We start from the raw sequence: 21,664 nt of genomic DNA, 5'->3' as shown, positions 1-21,664 counted from the left end.
AACTGACACTTTTTTTTTTCCATAAGGGCCAAAAAAAATTCAGGAAAAAAATAACTATATTTACAATTGAGGGGCTTCCCTGGTGGCGCAGTGGTTAAGAATCCACCTGCCAATGCAGGGGACACGGGTTCAAGCCCTGGTCTGGGAAGATCCCACATACCGCGGAGCAATTAAGCCCATGCACCACAACTACTGAGCTTGTGCTCTAGAGCCCACGAGCCACAACTACTGAGCCCGCGTGCCACAACTACTGAAACCTGCATGCCTAGAGCCCATGCTCTGCAACAAGAGAAGCCACCGCAATGAGAAGCGTGCGCACCGCAACAAAGAGTAACTAACCCCTGCTCGCCGCAACCAGAGAAAAGCCTGTGCACAGGAATGAAGACCCAACACAGCCAAAAATAAAATAAATAAAATTTATATTAAAAAAAAATTGAGTGGTTCCCCTATGGATATATAAGTATCTAATCAGAGTAGGGGTTACTTTTAAAGCAAGAAGTTAAAGACTCTTCTTCACACAGACAGTCTCTGATAAATAGAAGGAAATCTGGGCGGAATACTTGCGTTTATACAGGACACTTAAAGATGTAGGCTAGGCTGAGGTATGAAGTAGCAGTGCAGTGATATACAGCTGTTGTCAATAAACATTGATAGTGAAACTTTCCAGCAACACAGGGTACCTATGAGAATAAGATGGTTCAGTTTCAAAGTTTGACAATAGAAAGTTGGATGTAAAAACTTAAAAGCTTTTGCACAGCAAAGGAAAGCATAAAAAAGACCAAAAGACAACCCTCAGAATGGGAGAAAATATTTGCAAATGAAGCAACTGACAAAGGATTTATCTCCAAAATTTACAAGCAGCTCAATAACAAAAAACAAACAACCCAATCCAAAAATGGGCAGAAGACCTAAATAGACATTTCTCCAAAGAAGATATACAGACTGCCAACAAACACATGAAAGAATGCTCAACATCACTAATCATTAGAGAAATGCAAATCAAAACTACAATGAGATATCATCTCACACCAGTCAGAATGGCCATCATCAAAAAATCTAGAAACAATAAATGCTGGAGAGGGTGTGGAGAAAAGGGAACCCTCTTGCACTGTTGGTGGGAATGTAAATTGATACAGCCACTGAGAACAGTATGGAGGTTCCTTAAAAAACTACAAATAGAACTACCATATGACCCAGCAATCCCACTACTAGGCATATACCCTGAGAAAACCAGAATTCAAAAAGAATCATGTACCAAAATGTTCATTGCAGCTCTATTTACAGTAGCCCCGAGATGGAAACAACCTAAGTGTCCATCATTGGATGAATGGGTAAAGAAGATGTGGCACATATATACAATGGAATATTACTCAGCCATAAAAAGAAACGAAATTGAGCTATTTGTAATGAGGTGGATAGACCTAGAGTCTGTCATACAGAGTGAAGTAAGTCAGAAAGAGAGAGACAAATACCGTATGCTAACACATATATATGGAATTTAAGGGAAAAAATGTCATGAAGAACCTAGGGGTGAAACAGGAATAAAGACACAGAAAAAAAAAATCAGGCAAGCTAGTGTCTTTGGCAGGTGATTAATATATATAAGCAGTGATACTAACCAGTCTTAACACTTCTGAAATGTTAATTCTTTATTAGTTGAACCTAAAATAAATCAATAAGAGTATTGAAACATAATAAGGATGAAATCCAAAATTTGTTGAACAGGAACAATATCAGTGGTATGTCATATGTGAAGATTATTGTGTGTGATCATTTGGTTTTATGATTATGATATGTTTTAGTAAATGCACTAGTTATATCCTTAAAAAAAAATTAGGAGCTGTGAGATAGTTCTAATTATATCTGAGGTAACAAACAGTCCTTTTGGTGATTTCTTGAGTCTTTGAATGAAAATACTGGTTACATATCTTTTAAAACACTTGTTACTTTGGAACTACTTAAGGAAAAAGCACTCATTATTTTCCTTATTGTGTGTACATATAAAAATATTTGTTAAATATATATTTTTTATAACTTGTTTATGATTCATACATGGGTAAATTCTTATTTATCTGAGGAAATCAAAATAGTGTCTGGCAAATTTGAAATCCTTTACCTGCATCTAGCATCCACTATGCTACAGTACTGATTTTGGAAACTGACTAGAATTCAGGAATTTAGGACAGATTACATTGGGATTTATGATGGTTTAGTTTGATCAGTCTCTGTTGATCCTGAAATAGAATGAAATACTGAATTGAGCATATGCAGGGTGCATAGGGCCATAGTAAGGAGGGGGAGAGTTTGAACATTTGAAAATGATGATGGAAGAAAGCTCAGTGACCACAGATTAATTTCTGTTGGCTCAGTAAGAAAATTACCTAAGAGAGTTTGAGATGGTATATGAGTATAACAAAGTATACATAATAATTTCGGTGTTACTGAATTTTTATAGTAGTAAATTTGTTGTGGTTTGTACATCTTCATAGTGTATCCAGAATCTGACCACTCCTTTACCATCTCAGTCACTATTACCTCAGGCCTATCCACCATCATCTTTTGCTTATGTTATTACAGTAGCCTCTTAAATTTTGCTGCATATTGGAATCACCTGAAGATTTTTAAAAATACCAGTGCTTGACTCCCACTGGCAGTCATTCTGATTTAATTGAAATGGGTTGCAACCTGGGCATCAAGCTTTTTTTTTTTTTTTTTTAAAGCTCCTGGTGTTTCTAATATGCACTGCCTCCAGATAATCAGAAAATCAATAATTTTTCCCTGGAGTAATTTATTTTGACTATATTTTCCTGCTAGTAGCTATGTTCATTTAATGTGGGACATTTCCGTCTCTTAAAGTTGTAGAAGTGAGTTGTAGTATATCTGTTAGGCTTCTTAGCTGTGAGCAATGAAAGCTGACTCGGGCTTATTTAAGCAGAAATGAAGTTTACTGATAAAACATTGAGGGTCTCACAGAATTGGTAGAAGGCTGAATGGAGTGAGCCTTAGAAATTACAGGAACGAAGGTAGGCTGAACAGCTAAGAACCACAGCAAAACTAATTGCCAGTGAGACCATTACTGTTGTCTCTGCCGAACAGTGACTGGGTGCCTTAGATTGCACTGCTGGTTGTGCTGGCCACCCCCATGCCACCATTGGTTCTGCTGCCGTCACTGCCCTTGGAAACTGGATGCTGGCTCCACTGTGGCTGTTGTCAGACAGAATTCCATCTTGTCTCTGCTTTTCTGTGCCACTAGCCTCCGTATTCATAATTCCTGGCAGGTGTGCCTATTTGGATAATCGGAGGCTGCCAGGGTATGTGGGAAAACAAGTATCTGACATTTTAAATTTTGAATAGTGGAAGATAGGCTCTGTCTTGCATCAAAACTCATAAAGTTGAGTTCTCCGATCACAGACAAGGGCTTCACGTGCTTGGAAGCCAGCAAAATGACAAAGGTCTACTATACATCATATAGCCTACAATGTGTTATTTGTTTTATGCATTAATCCACTGGTCCTCAACCTAATAACCCAAAGGACACTGGGTTCTTCCATAATTATTTTTAAACCTTTAGAGCCTGCTACCACTTGTCCCTTAGTAAACAGTAGGAGATAAAAATCAATGAACAAGTAGCAAGCAAATTAATAGGAAAACTTGAACATATATGAGTATTTATTACTTTTGGAGGTATGGAGATCAGTATAAGTATAAAATAGGCATATTTCTTGATAGTAAAAATGTCCTGAGTTTCTGTAATGGTTGTTATATATCAATATTTTATGTCAACAGTGTCCAGTAGAAGTATAATGTGGGCTGAATATGCAATCCATATATGTAATTTTAAATTGCATTAAAAAAGTAAAAAGAAACATTTAATTTTAATAATATATAATATTTAACCCAGTATATTCAAACCAGTACATATATAATCCAGTATATATTATCATTTCAACATTTAATCAATGTAAATATTTAAGGGATGGTTTACATTCTTTTTTTCATACTAAGTCTTCAAAATCTCATGTATATTTTATACTTAGAACACAGCTCAATTCAGGCTAGCCACATATAAAGTGCTTAGTAGCTACATGTAGCCAAATGACTCCCATATTGAACACCACAGTTCTGTGGCATAGTGTAAAATGCCATATGACTTTCAAGTACTGCCAGCTCAACATACTTATGTTGAAGTGATTGAGACACCTTATGAAAACTGAATGGGTGTTTAAAAAAATGCAGTCTAAAAGTAGTGACAGAGTTCTTAGTTATTCATTCTCCTAATTCAAAGCAGTTTTACTTGATTTTGCAGTGTTTTGCAATTTTTTTTTATGGTTGAGAGAGAAGTGTGAAATGGGAAAGAGAAACCTAATTTTTTTCATTAGGCTTTGTTTTTGTTTATTATTTTTTATTTTCTGAAGATTTAAATGTGAGAGACTAGGGATTCCAGATGCATTTTTTTTTTTTTTTTTTTTGCGGTACGCAGGCCTCTCACTGTTGTGGCCTCTCCCGTTGCAGAGCACAGGCTCCGGACGCGCAGCCTCAGCGGCCATGGCTCACAGGCCCAGCCGCCCCACGGCATGTGGGATCTTCCTGGACCGGGGCACAAACCCGTGTCCCCTGCATCGGCAGGCAGACTCCCAACCACTGCACCACCAGGGAGGCCCTCCAGGTGCATTTTAAGGCATAGAAAGGCAACATGCTGTAGTGCAGAGTTTACATGTGAATAATCAAATTAATCACATTTTATTCCATTTAATGTGTGTTTCACTACTAGGCTTTAGTATCTGAAGTTTGGAAAATAAAAAAATAATAGTGACTGACTCTGTGCTTGAGATTTTATCATATATGATTTCTTTTCCCTAGATAATTCATGTTAATAGTAAGTTTTATGTTCTAATTATTTTTATTCTTGCAGGCTGCTGAATCAGGAATAATAAAAGTTAAAACAATAGCTGCACGAAACACCGAAATTTTGGCAGGTAATTTTTTTGCATTAAAAATTCAACAATTAATGAAAATTTGACTAATAGTAAAAGTAGAATCTTAAAACCCATAAGTTTTTTTTTATAGCATCTCTTTCTTATGCCCCAACATGCTATCCATAATAATAAAGAACATGTGAAAGTCCCTAATTTATGAACTAATTGGGTTTCCCAGAGATGAATGCTGTACGATTCTCTGAAATCAGAAAACTTAAAACTACTAACTCCTTGAAGGAAAGGATCTTTCTTACTCACCTTTGTATAGTCCTCCACCTCTTATCAATCACCTAAGATACATCTTACCCATAAGAGACATTCAATTAATATTTGTTGAATTGAATGGAAGATTGGTTCTCAGAACACCTTCTAAGACCTATTTTATCTTTCATACAATATCAGAAGGTCATAATATAGCATTAAAAATTTAGTAGTACTATATGAGTTTTGAGTCCTGAGACTAAGACAACATGGTCATGAAGAAAAAATGGGAAAAAACAGAGAAAAGTGTTTTCTTAACATTCTTTTGATTGACCCTGCTTTTCAGGGAGGAATTTTCAAGACTTTCTCTCTGGCACCTTTTTGATACTCCGTCTGCTTCTTTCTTTTCCTTGGTGCCTTTCTCTTCTTGCCTCAATAATGAACATGGAAAAGAAGGAAACTGGCATTTTTTGAGAATCTGTTACATGTGAGGCATTTGGGCCACTCTTTCTTATATGACAACCTTGTGGGGAAATGGTCTTACTTAATAATAGAGCAAATTGAGATGCAAAGAGATTTAAGTTACTGGCCTAAGGTCACATGGTAAGTGGTGGAATCAGATTCAAATCCCAGGCTGTTCAGAGCCCATGTTCTTCCTGCTGCAGTGTGCTGCCATGGTATCGTGAGGTTTTGACACTATGTATTCCCTCCCAAGTGTTTATATTTAACCATTGCTTACTTCGCTGATCCTTCAATCTGCATTTCCAATTCCAGTAGTGCTATTGGTCTCAGCTAGTTATAGGAGAAAAGCAGTCCTATTAAGTTAATTTACACAAAGTCCAAATAGTAAAGAATCTCTTTAACTCTCTTAAGTCTCTTTACGTTTTTAAAAGAATGCCAGTAAATCCCTAAATGGTGGAATTTCAAGCAGTATTACAAAATGTAATGAAGACTTTGGGGGCAGTTTAGGGGTGACAGGTGAGAGTGGATTTCACTTGTCAGCTTAGGGTTAGCCCTGTTAAGTTGCATCTGTTTTTCACAGCTTCTCTGATTTTGAACATTCTGAGAAAACACCAAAGAGTTTTATAACATTATTCACAGCATTGGATAATGCTCTGTGTGCATGTTGAGAAAAGGGGTATAGTGAAGTGGTGGGTAAAGGCACAGGTATGTATGGTTGGATTGGGAGGATGGGCAAGTGGGTTTGGGAGATGCATGTTGGGTTGATTAGCTGCCATGAGGAAATTAATGTTTCAGGATAAATTATGGGCCTGGGTATTTTTAAGTTGGAGATATCATAGGCCAATCATATTAGAATATCATTACAAATATTTACGTTTGCTACTGTCATTGCTGATATCATGGTAAGTCCTTAATCTCCAATAATAGAAATTTTCATTAAGTCTGTAGTTGATAGAATTTTTTAAAAAGACTGATTTCTTCAGAGAATCACTGTCTGTTACAGAGTTCTGTACCAAGTAAAGTGTCTAATTCATATTAAGGACAAGTAAGAAAAATTTTGTCTCAGTATGAGCTGGCTATTAATTTCATTTTAATTCAGTTAGCTTTATTTAAATCAAGTTAGAACAAATCTTTATGCACATACAATTAATAGTTCATGCTATAATATCCATAGCATCCAACCATGTACTTGAGGAGCTATATTAGAATTTAAACTTTTTTCTAGTATTTTAACCAAGTATTTATAGCAATTGATACGTAAAAATTTGTAGATTTTAGACCACTGTCATCTTGAAAAATCAAAGGCTCCTAAGAAAAAGGAAAGAGTTTAAATTAGTCAATATGTCATTTCTAAAGTACTTAATTCAAGGTATAGTTAACACTGAGAAAAATTCTTAGTTAACTTTTTTATTTCCTGAGAAGTGTTTACTTCTCTGTAGTTCTAAAGACTATAGGTTACTACTTCTGTGCTGTAATGGATGTTAAAGATATCAAACAATTGAGGAGTCTCAAATGAAATGAGGTACTGAATTCTCAGATATCTCTGCATATTCAGAAGATATAAAAGGTTGCTATAAAAATCAGAACCCTTAATTAGGATTGACTAATCTGATTAAACAGTACTTAGCATAGATTTTAACCAACTTTAGTTTTCTTAGATTTATTTTCCAAGGAAAGTTTATTTACATTGCAGAATAAGTCTTTGCTTTACATCTCCCCTTCTTTTAAGCATCCTCCTTTAATGTTTATTTTTCTTTGTTTTCACTGCTGTCATGAATGCTGACATAAGTGGGAATGCTATGCCAGGTAATGTCAGCATCGATGCAAATATACAGATCATTATCTCCACATTGCCTTTTTCTTTAAAGATAAAACTGCAAATGAGAGATGGCAAGCAACATAAAGTTTTTCATTTAGGAGTCCAGGTGCCTTAATCTTACGTTTGACTGCCATATATTACAAATTGTTTTTATTATCCCAGCTTACAATAAATATACTTGAAATTGACTGAGAAGGCTTGTGTTACACAGAAATTACATAAACAGAGAATCTGCTGTTTTAATAAATATTTGAAACAAGGAGCTCAATGAAGTTGTGATATTTTAAAATTGTATATTTAACCCCTAACTGAAAACCATAACACATCCACCTATGACTGCTTTCATCTACTGTCAGTATGCATAGAGAATTTTTACATAGATAATCATTATGTATGATTTGTGTTCTTCTTTTCTCACAGTTTCCCTCATCCTTTTCATATCTACATAGTCTTGTTACTAAAAGGTCTCTAATTTAAGTAGCAGTGAGTAAATATACTTTGGAATTTTTTTTCTGACATTAAAAGGTAATTTATCTATTGATTTTTTTCAGTATATTTTATCAGTACATATACCTGTGATATTTTGCAGACATCTATAGAATATATCATATAACATATTCTTAATAAAGAAATAGTTATGTAAGAATCACTAGGGGAGATACGAAGATGGGTAATATAATTCACTTGCAATCTATATGTTAATACAAGAAATATATTTGAAAAGTATGTTTGTGCCATTCGTTCTGTTTAGCTTACCTGCTCCTCCATTTACTTTTTGGAGTTCTTTGCCAGAAATTTTCCCTTCCAGGTGACATACTTTCTGAGGTCAGGATCAATATCTTATTCTCCCTTATATTGCTAGCAGTTAGCACATTACATGGGAAATAAATAGTAAGCCCTCCTTAAATGTAGGCTAATAAATGAGTCACTCCAAAATGCAAGTAAGTCTCTGAGTTCTGCCTCTAGTATATTTTTCTACCTTTCTTTAATTTTTCATGTTATGATTATTTGAGTACATGAATTTTGTCATATTTAGTTCATGTCAGCCAGTTAATAGAGTTATGAAGGAGACAGACCCTAAACAGAAAATTCTGAGGCTGTATGGTAAATGCCAAGATGGAAGTATAGATAGGCTTGTTACGAGAACAGTGGGAAGGCTCCTAACCCAACCTGGGAATCTGAAGCTGAGTCTTGGTGCTTGAAAAGGAGTTAGCCAGGCAAATAAGGTGTAGAAGCTGTAAGTAAGGGAAGTTACTTAAATACATGCGGTATTTAAGTTTGGTCTATTTGGATACACTGTCCGACTGTTGCCATTGTGTAACTTCCTGAGCAGCTTGATGGAAAGAGTTTGAATCAGGAAGGTGACACATTCATATTAATATTTTTATACTCTCTACATTACTCTGACAGCAGTGTGAAAGGTATATTTCAGTGTATTGTCAGTAAGACAGAGGTCTGTTGGTAGACAATTCCTATAATCTGGGATAGAAGATACAGGGGGCTGTACTTAATGCCTTGCTCACAAACTGACCTAATGGGTCAGAGAGATTTCTCTGCCATATAATGTGTTCTTATTTATTGTTTTCCCCCCTTTTTAAAAAAACATTAAACAGTTTTAATTTTATCCTGCCTTTTATAATATTATATCATATATACCTTTTTCTTTTGCGGTACGCGGGCCTCTCACTGTTGTGGCCTCTCCCGTTGCGGAGCACAGGCTCTGGAAGCGCAGGCTCAGTGGCCGTGGCTCACGGGCCCAGCTGCTCTGCGGCATGTGGGATCCTCCCAGACTGGGGCACGAACCCGTGTACCCTGCATCAGCAGGCAGACTCAACCACTGCTCCACCACGGAAGCCCGTATATATACTTCTTTTGATGCCATCTTTTCTAATTTTTTAAATTGTTCCATATTTTATCAAGTGATTGTAGTTTATTTAACAATTCCTTTATGTTAGACATGTTTCAATATTTAGAATTATTTCTTTAAGATACATTTCTAGAAATGAAATTATTAAATTAAAGGGCATGAACATGTTCTTAGAATTTATCATCATACCGCTTTCTGAAAAGGTAAAAGTTTATGCCTTTACTGACAATATGTGAGTATATTTTTATAGCATCCTTGCCAGATTATTATTTTAAAAAATCTTTTTGGTAATTGAACAAGCAATGGCTTCTCATTTTAATTGACATTTCTTTTTAATGTTGAACATTTTTTCTCTGAATTATTAAATTACTTTCTTTTTATTATTACTTTTTTTGGAGTTTTTGTGTTTTCTTTATCAAATTGAGCTATTTATATAGCAAAAATATTAACTTCTCATGTTTGTATCATATTTCTGCATCATTTACCTTTTAATCTTTTATCTAGATGCTTTTAATTTTTACATAATTTAACTAATTTTTCTTATTTGTTGCTCTCCACTTAGGCAGTCCTTCTCCTTCCACATAGTTGATAATCATTTTCACTGTCTTCTAGTTTTTCTGTGGTTTGATTTTTTCTTTATAATATATGGGGTGACATGAGGACCTAGATTTTTTTTTCTTTTGCAAAATTACTAACCGATTGTACCAACATCATTCTTCCTTTTCCTGTAATGTACTTTTAAGATGAAGCTGCTCACACTTTTATTTGTCCTCATATTAAATCATTTAAAATATTTTCAGACATTTTGAACCATTAAAATTTTTTTAATGTTAGAAATATCAGTCTTTCCCATAACTAGATTTTAAGGGTTTTGAGGGTAGCAATCATGTCTGCATCACATTTTATTTCTTTCACAAGAATTATAATGTTATTTAATGACTGTTAAAATTTATAATAAAACTTTTATTAACCCCTATTAGTGTGATTCATAGTGGGGTATCCTAGTTTAATTCTTTTTTTCCAGGATAAAAACTGCAATTTTGCAGTGAAACTGCTCAGAGCAAGGAAACCCCTAGGATATGGGGACCTGCTGGACCTCTTTCAGGTGTGTGAAAGTGCATCGTTTGATCTCACAGTTATAAAATATGGAAGTAAAATATATTTATCAAACACACAGTGTTATTCTGTTAAAGGAGTTGTGCTTCTTAAGGGACTTAGGTAGAAATTAAACTTTTTTTCTCCCTACCCCACCGCCCACCTGCCAAGTTTTGATTAAAAAGAGTTGACCTTTTCCTCTTTTTTCCATGGAATGATTTTTTTAAAAAATGGTTAAGGCAAGATGTCTTTATATTGCTGCACAGCCTTTTCCTCAATGTGGTTTCTAAACTCTAAACCCGTAGGAAGCTTTTTATGTAAAGCCACCTTTAAGTGCATGTAATTAAAATTATTGTTTATAAAGAGAAAGCAGCAATTGCTCAACTAGAAGAGTAGAATTAATTTCTGCTTCTTAGGACCATTATGACATTTAACAGAAGAGAAAAATAATTAGAAACTTCTAAAAAATGATCTTTATATTACTTCATTGTGATCTAGATATGGTAGATATGTTTCCGTTTTTTACATTATGCTTCAAAAAATAGAATAGAATAATAGGTTTTATTTTTTGGTTGTTCTTGATCATCTATTCTGGATAACAGAAATTTCCTTTGACTATTATATTCTCATATAAACTGGGAGAAAAAAAAAGTAGGAAGGGTACCTTTGACTTACATTAAAATAGAGTTAAAAATTACTTTTATTATTAGCTTAACTCAGCTTGATAGATCCGGATAACTGTGACTGACATGTATACAATATTGCAGTGTAACTCACCTTATTTTATTCATTCTAAGATACACAGGTTTTTCACCTGTTAATATTCCCCACATTGGTATGCATTTTACAATTAATGGCATCTTAGAATCACTGTGGGCCAGATAGTGTTGTAGTTGTCTTTTTCAGTGCATGTGTGAACTTGTTCATACTATCACATCAGTTGAGTTAACGTGCATTGTTGGTATCACGTAAGTTTCATTGCTATTTGAAATGTCACCCTAGTTGTTGTGCAAAAACTTTCTGTTAACATCTTACGGTAAGGTCAAAAAGAAGCACCACCATCAAAGCCTGCAGAATGGGTGTCACTAGCTTAGAAGAATATCTCATAGACAGTAGTGAAGTACTCTCAAGCAATGAGGCTTCCTAAACAAACAGTCCAATTAAAAATTGGACAGAAGATCTAAATAGACATTTTTTCCAAAGAAGATATACAGATGGCCAACAGATACATGAAAAGATGCTCAACATCATTAATCATCAGGGATATGCAAATCAAAACCACAATGAGGATATCACCTTATACCTGTCAGAATGGCTGTTATCAAAAAGATAAGAAATAACAATGGCCTTGGCCTAGAGTATGAAATTGTGAGGAAAAAGTATAAGTGATTAGAATGCATCGTATCATAGTTTAATTGGCAAAGGTAATTGGCACTGATTTTCTTTCTGGCGATATGGGTGTGTCTTAAAAATCATTGTCATCAGAGCCTCTATGAAAGTACATTGTTTTTTCTTCATTCATCTGAAGACTTCAGGCAATTGGTTTCTCTTAGACACCTTTGACTCTTTAAATTTCCATTTGCATCAAATGCTGTTTACCTTAAAGAGTGGCAGCATAATGTTGTGGGAAGAATAGTGAACCAGGGATTAGAAGACATTTTCAGTTTCTGGTTTTACCACCTACTTATTGTTTTACTTGGTCCAAATCATACCCTATAAACTCTATATGAGTATTGTGATACTCAAATGAGAAACACATGTTAACGTAATAAAAATTATAAGTGCCACTTGTTAGTATTGAAAACTTATATTTGCCTGAACAAGATTTAATAATTTGGAATGTTCTGCAGAGTTAAGGATGGCCTCATACTTCATTGATTCTGGCAGAATTGAATATGGCAGGATATTTACTGCTTCAGAATAGTATTTTTTGAGCTTTATTGTCATCTTTTAATCACTCATGTAAAATGTTTTGTGACATTGCTATGGAAATTTTATGTCTCTGGTTTTGATTCAAAATCTTTATGAACAAGAAAACAGGGAAATAAGGCAGGGGAGCATTTTGAAAACGCTGTTCTTTGCCAGTCATATTTGCCTTCTCTTAGCTGTGCTACATCAGTGATTTATACTGGCATACTGAGGGACTTTGCGGAGCGTGCTGTAGTAAACAGTAGTCTTTATTTGCCATACCGTAAAGGGAGCTTTGGGGAAGAAGGAAGGGGATTTAAGTGATAAAATTAATGTTAACACTAGTTTTACACTTTTAAAGGTGATTCTGGATGACTTTCTCACAATTTCGTTTGAAAAACATGTTAAAACTCAGATTTCTGTGTCTTTATTACAATTCTTAACGTCAAAAAATAGTTGATGGGTGTAGTACATTTGAAAACAAATACCAAACACATAAGTTTAAAGTTCTCTTGACTTGGAATTTTATGTTATTTATTCAAATTCCCTGAGGATGACAAACCTGTCTTGTTCATCTTTGTGTAGCCATTCAGTAAGTGTGTATTGATTTAATTTCATTTTGTAAATTTAATTATGTATAATTCAGTTTGTGCATTTTCTAATCTTTTACATTTTTGTTGCCATTTTAAAACTTCTGAAAGTATTGGCTTGGTAGAAAGAGTTATTTTAAGATTTGGAATTACAGCATGTGCATCCAATTAGTTTAAAGCAATATTTCAGTAATAAGAGGAGTAATGTTATTGTTTTTAATGAGTTTACTTCTTGAAGAAGAAATTAGAGCCAGTGAATTCAAGGCATATAATAAAATTCTAGGGAGTTTCTGAATATTCATTCAGAAATGTGGTGGGGTTGATGTATATACTATTTTTAATTACTTTTCTGCTCTAGAATATGAATTCTTATTCCTGTTTTCCCTTTTGCACTATTGAAGAAACAGAGTCTTTCTCTGACGCAGGATAGAACTTCTGAGAAATTGCCATTAAAGAGTTTATAGAGGAAGATGGAGGAGAGACAAAGGAGTGTCAGGAGGAAGCACGGGAGAGCTGCACTTAAGGGGGAGCCGAGTAGATACAGAGTCTGTAGTATTTATGTGAAGTATTTTAACTCCTACTGCTTGATTTTTATTTTGGTATTTACTTTACATTAAGTGATTTTTTATTAAGATTGTCATTACTGGTTGTAATTATATAAAAATATTCTTATTTATGAATTATATTTAAAATTGTATTTTATATGTGTTCCAAATAAAGCATTGAAAGAGAACAGCTCAGAGGTTGTTCAGCCTTTTCTAATGGGTTGTGGAACCAAGGAACCGAAGATCACTCAGCTATGTTTAGCTGCCATTCAGAGGCTCATGTCCCATGAAGTTGTGTCTGAGGTAATGTGAAGATTTTATCTGAACTGTGCACTTACAAATCAAATCATGAGTTTTCATAAAGAGAGAATAAAACATACCTGATATTTTAATGTACAACAGTGCTTGAAGGACATTGGCTTAATTTTAAAAGGTTACTAAATTGTCTCATTATTAAATGCTCAGAATAAAGAACGAAGTACATTTTGTCAAGTCATTTGTAATCTAAGAATTCATAGTTCACTAATATAGATGAAATCTTAAGAACCAAGCAAGTTTTCAATATCACTGACAGAGAATATTATTCATAAATTATTTTTTTAAAGGTAGGAGAGAAAATCATGACTGTTTGCTAGATTATCTGAACTGATAATTTGTTATTCGTTAACTTAAGGGTATTGTTTGTATCTGACCTTACGACGGTAAAATAAGGAAAAACATTTCATCACTGTGAATCTGTATCACTTTTCTTATTTAAGGACCCAAACACCTATATTTTATTTGTTGACAATAATTAAAATAATTGTTTTACAGACTGCAGCTGGAAATATAATTAACATGCTTTGGCAGCTAATGGAAAATAGTCTTGAAGAACTTAAGCTGCTTCAAACAGTTCTTGTTCTTTTAACAACCAATACAGTAGTTCATGACGAGGTACTCTCAAAGGTAGGAAGCCTGTTTGTCAAAGTTCGTAAGTGCTTTGAGACAGTATTTGAATAAGCTGACTGAAAGAGAAAAGCCTGGTGCTGTTTGAATAGCACCTTTCCTGTAGCTATTGCAGTAATGCACATTGCATGTTAAAAGCCATCGGTGCTTTATTTTTCACAGGTTAGAAGTGAAATTAGGTTAGGGTGATTAAGCAGAGCCCCTTGGATATAGCTGACAGGCTTAGTTATGAATAGGATGTGGAAAAAGAAAAGTAGCAGAAGAAAAGGAATAGAGAAAGAGGAAAAGAAAAAAAAATGTGTTTTGAGGTATCAGTGTTCTCCACAATTACCTTGGGTATTCCTGATAGCTCTCCCTTTCCCCCTTTTAAAAATAATTTCACATATATATGTTATGTAAGCCAGATAGTTTAAATCTGTCCCTTAAGTATCTGGAAAAATGTCCTTTTGGCATTGATACATTGATACTAGGTAAGGCTGCATGTATGATAGCTATTTCTCATTCCTTTCTTATTCCCACCCTCCCATATAACAGCTGTTCTATTATTTGTTTCACTCTTTAAAAAGTTTTTTAAAATTAAGAAATATTTCTAAAGAACAGAAAGTACAGCAAGTAATATAAAAACCAGTCTTAATGATTTACTGTTTAGGGAAATTGTTGGAGTTTCAGTAATAGTTGTATTATAATTTGTATGCCTTTAAGAATGGTTGACTTGTAAAGTAGCAAAGTATACCATCACAGTATACTGTATAGAGACTATATCTCTTTTCTAGTTATTCATTTGATGTTCTTAGGATATAATGAGATTTTACTTAATTGCAAATAGCTTATTCTTTTACCCCATACCTGCTTTATAAAATATTTAATGTATTTAAATATATATGTTGTATATAGTTCCTCTTGGTTTCTAGCTATCAAATTATTGTTCTGATACATATATTTAAAATTTTATAAAAGGTTATCATTTGACCTACCCAAGCAATAAGAACTGATTATAGTTTTATAAATAAATATAGGATTTATTTTGGTATTTTGGTTAATTTGGAAATGTAATATTTGGGGATGAAAAATGAAGTATAAAGAAATAATATAAAATGGGGTAATAGGAAAGCTTCTCTATAACATGTACTTTTCCTTTATGTTGAAATTTTAAAAGCGTTAGTGGTATCAAAGGCTTGTTTTCTTTTAAATGTTTAATATAATTAATATGATAAGGCATAGCATTTAAAAATACCATTATTATGTTTTCCTCCAAGAATGGCTGCTTTTTTTTTTTTTTTTTTGCGGTACGCGAACCTCTCGCTGCTGTGGCCTCTCCCGTTGCGGAGCACAGGCTCCGGATGCGCAGGCCCAGCGGCCATGGCTCACGGGCCCAGCCGCTCCGCTGCATGTGGGATCTTCCCGGACCGGGGCATGAACTCGTGTCCCCTGCATCGGCAGGCGGACCCTCAACCACTGCGCCACCAGGAAGGGAATGGCTTCTTTTAAAACTGTAAAACTTCTAGAAGAACACATAGGAGAAAATTTTTGTGACCTTGGGATAGGTAGAGACTTCTTAGGTAGGGCACAAACCCATGAACCATAAAAGAAGCCACAGAATGGGGGGAAATATTCACAAATATCTGACAAAGGACTTTTATCCAGAATTTATTGAAAACACTCTTACAACTCATTCATAAGACAACCCAATAAAAAATGGACAGATGATTTCAACAGACACTTTACAAAATAATCTATTCAACTGACTAATGAATACGTGGAAAGTGCCTCAGAATCTTTAGTTATCAGGGAAAAGCAAATTAAAACCACAAGGAGATATTATTACACACCCATTAGAATAGTTAAGATTTAAAAAGACTGACCATATCAAGTGTTGTTGAGAATATGGAATAATTTTGAACGCACACATACTGCTGGCAGGAATATAAAATTGTAAAGCAACTTTGGAAAACTAACAGTTTCTTTAAATTTTTAATTTACACTTACTATGTGATCTGTCCATTTCACTCCTAGTTTACTTACCCAGGTAAATGAAAATACATGTCCTCATTGAGATTTGTATGTGAATGTTCACAGCTGCTTTGTGTACAGTAGCCAAAAACTGAAACAACCCAAATGTCTATCAGATGAATGGATAAGTAGAATGTGGTATACTCATACCATGGAATAAAAAAGTATAAATTACTGATACAAAGAAAAACGTGGATGAATTTCACAAATATTACAAGTGAAAGAAACCAAAAAGAAAAGAGCACATACTGAATGATTCTATTTATATAGAAAATACCAGCTAATCTATAGTGATAAAAGCAGATTGGTGGTTACCTGGGGCCAAGGGTGGAGGAAAAAATGGACTGCAAGAGCACAAGGAAACTTTTAGGATGGTGGAAATGTCTTATACTTGATTGTGGCAGTAGTTCCATAGGTGAATATAACTGTCAGAACTCATAAAATCATATACTTTAAAGGGATACAGTTTATTGTATATAAATTATACCTTAATAAAGTTGATTTTAAAAGAAAAAATGATTCCTTTTTTAAAAATTATTTTATTCATTTATATGCTTAGCAAGTTTATATAGTATTTCTCCAGGTGATTTAGTGATACAGCAAAGTTTGAGTACTTGCTATTTGCAAAAAAAAAGTCGTTCTGGGAAAATAAAAGCACAACACATTATTATATACATGTTAAAAGAACCAGATTGTGAAAGGAGTATTTCACATTACCTTGGTCAATCTTATGTGTCTGTGTATTTACTGAGAGTTTGAATTATTTCAAAATCCTGAGCTTTTTGTAGTTTTATTATGTAAAAGAGTGAGACTTTTAGTGTAGGTGATTGAAGCAGCGAAACAAATTATTTAATTTTGGGTTACATCAGATAAAATAAAGATAATAACCATGTTCCTCAATCTTATTTCACACTAAATGGAAATTGTTTTTTCAGGCAATTGTTCTTTGTTTTCGACTACACTTCACAAAAGATAATATTACAAATAATACAGCTGCTGCTACAGTGCGACAAGTTGTTACTGTTGTTTTTGAGAGGATGGTTGCTGAAGATGAACGACACAGAGGTAAAGTGAAAAAAGTTGTTAGTTGGCTCTGACATCCATGCTTTTCTCTTTCATTGATTGTCAGCCATTCCCCTATGAACTTAGGCTACCTAAAAATTAGAATACTTTAAAAAGCCTGTTAGGGCTTCCCTGGTGGCGCAGTGGTTGAGAGTCCGTCTGCCGATACAGGGCACACGGGTTCGTGCCCTGGTCCGGGAAGATCCCACATGGCGCTGATCGGCTGGGCTTGTGAGCCATGGCTGCTGAGCCTGCACATCCGGAGCCTCTGCTCCACAACGGGAGAGGCCACAACAGTGAGAGGCCCGCGTACCACAAAAAAAAAAAAAAAAAAGCCTGTTTATTTTAACTTCATTATTATTGATAATGGCAATTCAAAAGATAAATCCCCCATACTTTTATCACCCTAAGAAGTGGACTCTGTTTTCCATGTTTATTTCTAATATATTCATAATTTCATATTGAAGATAATTTCACATTTCACACCAGATGTTGCATTATAAGTATTCTTAGCCAAACATTACATTATATGATTTTTTTATGTTATTTTTGTAATTGAAATTTTAATGGTTGCATTATATTTTGTGGCTATTCTATAATTTAATGAACTACTTGTGTTCAATAGTTTAGTATTGTTTTGAGTGTCTTCCTACATATATATTTCCATATGAATTATTTCTTTAGGGTGAATTCCCAAGAGTGAGCTTCCCTCATGTGAATCTTTGTCTCTGCCTATTAACATGTATTAATCAAGAATATTTATATAATGTAAAGTTTAATATTTTCATATTTTCATCAAATACTTACAATTTTTAGCATCTTTTCTTTGTGATTTACAACATTTCCTAAAAACTTAGAAACATATCCTGTCACAGAGCTTACAGATACTATGCTTCTGTTATAATTTTTATAATTTGATAACTTTTAACGTTTTTTTCATTTGTTACCCTTATTGGATGAAAAGTAAATTTTTTCCCGTGATCAGTTGAAAAGATCATAAGGTGCTACCAAGAGCAACCTCTCTTTTATGGAGTCAAGAAACAAAAGATTAAACTTTTTTTTCCCTTTACATAGTTTTTTCTTTCCCCTTAAACTTTTTTTTTTTTTTTTTTTTCGGTACGTGGGCCTCTCACTGTTGTGGCCTCTCCCGTTGCGGAGCACAGGCTCTGGACGCACAGGCTCAGCGGCCATGGCCCATGGGCCCACCCGCTCCGCGGCATGTGGGATCCTCCCGGACCGGGGCACGAACCCGTGTCCCCTGCATCGGCAGGCGGACTCAACCACTGTGCCACCAGGGAAGCCCTCCCCTTAAACTCTTGATATTAGCAATCTTTCATATCATTTGGTGTTTTTTTGGTAATACTGGTAAAAAACGGCAATACTAAGTAAGTAATGATAATGCTGCCTACTCTAATAATTGCTTCACTTTTCCTGAAATTAACCATTGGTCAGATTTTTCACATTCAGTTTCAGACATTTAATCTGTTGGTTTATTAGAATATTCCCACTGACTTTGGTCTCACTTTTCCTAGGGGAAATGCAGGTGGAATTCTAGCAGTTTGGAATATTAAGGAATTAAACTTAAGAGATAAAACAGGGCAGTTCTCCAGTTTGAATGTCTTGTATATTCATAATCTCAATATAAGTTCTGGATTGGTAGTTTTGCTTGTGTGTCTCTAAAGACCAATATCTCATTTAATACTTTCTAATAAGGTAGAAAATACTTAGAACCTCTTTCTTTTCAAGTAGTCATTGAGTCAACATTTATTCAAAACAGGCTCTCATAACTTACAGGGAATGATATCTTCTTAGTATTCAAAGAAATTGGGAAGCCCCATTCTAGTTGACTCTTAGCTAGTCAATACCTGTGACTGACATAGTACTTGTGGCAGATCAAGAAGCAGTTAATTCTTTTGAAGATGGAGAGATGATAGAGAAATTAACCATGTGATAAATATTTATATGTTTGATATTTAATGGTACATTCAAAGATCATGTGGATTTTAAATCCATGAAATAAAGAGACTGGAGAAAGGGGTACTGAGAAAATCAAATGTATGTGTAAAGATAGTAAGTTTATTAAAATGAATGTAAGATAGTGAAGACTGATTTTTATGGCATTTTGTATAAAAATGGGATTCCCAATTTTTCTTTCCATTTTGGAGGCATGGTTCTGAAGTTATTAAAGTTTATAATTTTGTAAGTATTTATTTTAAGCATACCTTTTAGACAGTATATATGATTTATTAATGGTCATTATGAACTCCTAAAACCCCTCTAATTTTGATTGCAGATGTTGTAGAACAACCAGTGCTAGTCCAAGGAAATAGTAACAGAAGATCTGTCAGTACCCTCAAACCTTGTGCTAAAGATGCATATATGCTTTTCCAGGTATTTCAGTTGATAAGAATAATTTTTATTATACAATATAGTTTTGTATGAATTTTTGATTTTGGAATTTTGTATCTGATTCAGTTTTTTAAGCGTCATTTTTTTTGTCCAATTTTATTGTGTCAAAGAGGTACAGGTTTTCCCCACTATCTGACAGTAGCACATTTCTGTGAAACCTTTCATAAGCCACAATGGCCTAAAGTGAAAAAGCAATTACCTTAGTACACAATTACCTAACGAATGCACAAAATAGATTGAGATAAAGCACAGATGCTCACAGACACAGTTCAAAGCTATGGCAGCTTGATGCTGAGACGCTGAGTGTAGTTCCTGGGGAAAGAGGTTGGCGGTACCACTCTTGCTGCCTGGGGTGTGTGCTGCCTCTACTATGGGCTCGCTGCAAAGCAAGTGCTGACACAATTTTCACTTTTGCCTTTTTTTTTCTTTTTTTTCTGTAAAAGTGAAAATCCTCTTCAGATTTCTTCTGGTTAGAGAAAACAGGTGCTAACGTAGGTCTTCTGTAAAAGCTAAGTGGTAAAGCGAAGTTTTGAAAAGCCCGTGATACCTGTATTTAAAAAAAATTCTAAAACATTAAAGAGCATCTATAGCTAATTAACATGATAAAATGTTATGTTTTGTTAAGGAAATAAAATGAATTAAACCCTGAACTAGATATATTAGGGATGACTAGTCATATAGAATACTTCCTTTAATAGGAAAATTAAAGTGCTAAACTTCTGTTCTACCTAATGTAATTTGATATGCAAATACCTGATTTTTACATTACTTGTCGTGAATACAATAAGATTAACCTGCACTGAAAATTTTATTAATTTTGGTTAAAGGGTTAAGTGGTTTTTCATTAAAACCATGTTAGAATAACCACTTATCTGTGCACTCTATGTATTTAGTTTACCTATATAATCAACTATACAATTAATCAAAATTTGAATTACCAGTACTTAGTTTCTAAGGAATAAAACTTATTATTTAAGAAGAGATACTTTAAAAAAATTTTTGTGAACTATAAAATGAAAGGACATTTCATTCCAGCATGTGAAATATTTTATTTATTTTTTATTCATTGTTTGATTTATTTTCCCAGGATCTTTGTCAGTTGGTTAATGCTGATGCCCCTTACTGGCTAGTAGGCATGACAGAAATGACCCGAACATTTGGCCTCGAATTACTTGAGTCAGTCTTGAATGATTTTCCACAAGTCTTTTTACAAGTAAGCCATTTGTAGTATCTTGCAACAAAATTAATCTTTACTTTTTTCACAGATATTTTTCAAGAGAGTAACATGTATTTTTCCCCCACATTAAAAAATGCAAAAAATTATAACCTTAGACTTTAGACATACAATAATTTGCTGATATCTTAATTTTTGTTGTGCCCAAGCCGTTTGAAATTTTAACATTAGAAGGAATTCCTAGAGTGTCTAGTCAAGCATTTCCCAATCTAAGGGTGTACAGAGGAATGTGGTACGTGAGCTATTTTTATAATATTTAAAAGCCTTAAAAAATTGTTACTAATTTCTTTACTTGTTTATATGCAGCTTTGTGCTTTAACATAATTTAAATGGAAAAAAGAAGTCGTCAATGCTTAATAAATTTAATGTGCTATACAGAATATTTCAAAACAGAAGGTTAATAGGGGAAAAAGTGAGAAAGAATTCAAACTTTTCATTTTACTTGTAAGAAGCTAAAGTCCAAAAGTGATTCAGTGATTTACATGGGGTTCTTTAGTTATTAGCAGATCTTGAACAAAAACTTAGAACTTTTAACTACTAC

The 21,664-nt window shown here is 34.1% G+C and overlaps 1 protein-coding gene across 3 annotated transcripts in view; it reads left to right on the top strand.

The window, feature by feature from the left end:
- Positions 1-21,664, top strand: part of MON2 (MON2 regulator of endosome-to-Golgi trafficking) — a 124,343-nt gene that overhangs the window by 11,471 nt on the left and 91,208 nt on the right. For all 3 annotated transcript variants that reach the window (XM_007450187.1, XM_007450188.1, XM_007450189.1), the window contains exons 2-7: positions 4,913-4,976; positions 13,639-13,766; positions 14,277-14,408; positions 17,354-17,483; positions 19,774-19,871; positions 20,977-21,102. In XM_007450187.1, the coding sequence (XP_007450249.1) occupies positions 4,913-4,976; positions 13,639-13,766; positions 14,277-14,408; positions 17,354-17,483; positions 19,774-19,871; positions 20,977-21,102 (678 nt within the window). The remainder of the gene's footprint in view (positions 1-4,912; positions 4,977-13,638; positions 13,767-14,276; positions 14,409-17,353; positions 17,484-19,773; positions 19,872-20,976; positions 21,103-21,664) is intronic.

Source organism: Lipotes vexillifer, unplaced genomic scaffold, assembly GCF_000442215.2.
Source record: "Lipotes vexillifer unplaced genomic scaffold, Lipotes_vexillifer_v1.1 scaffold837, whole genome shotgun sequence".
In the NCBI taxonomy this organism is placed as follows: Eukaryota; Metazoa; Chordata; class Mammalia; order Artiodactyla; family Lipotidae; genus Lipotes; species Lipotes vexillifer.
The sequence above is the reverse complement of the archived record's forward strand: the minus strand, read 5'-3'. Positions and strand labels throughout refer to the sequence as shown.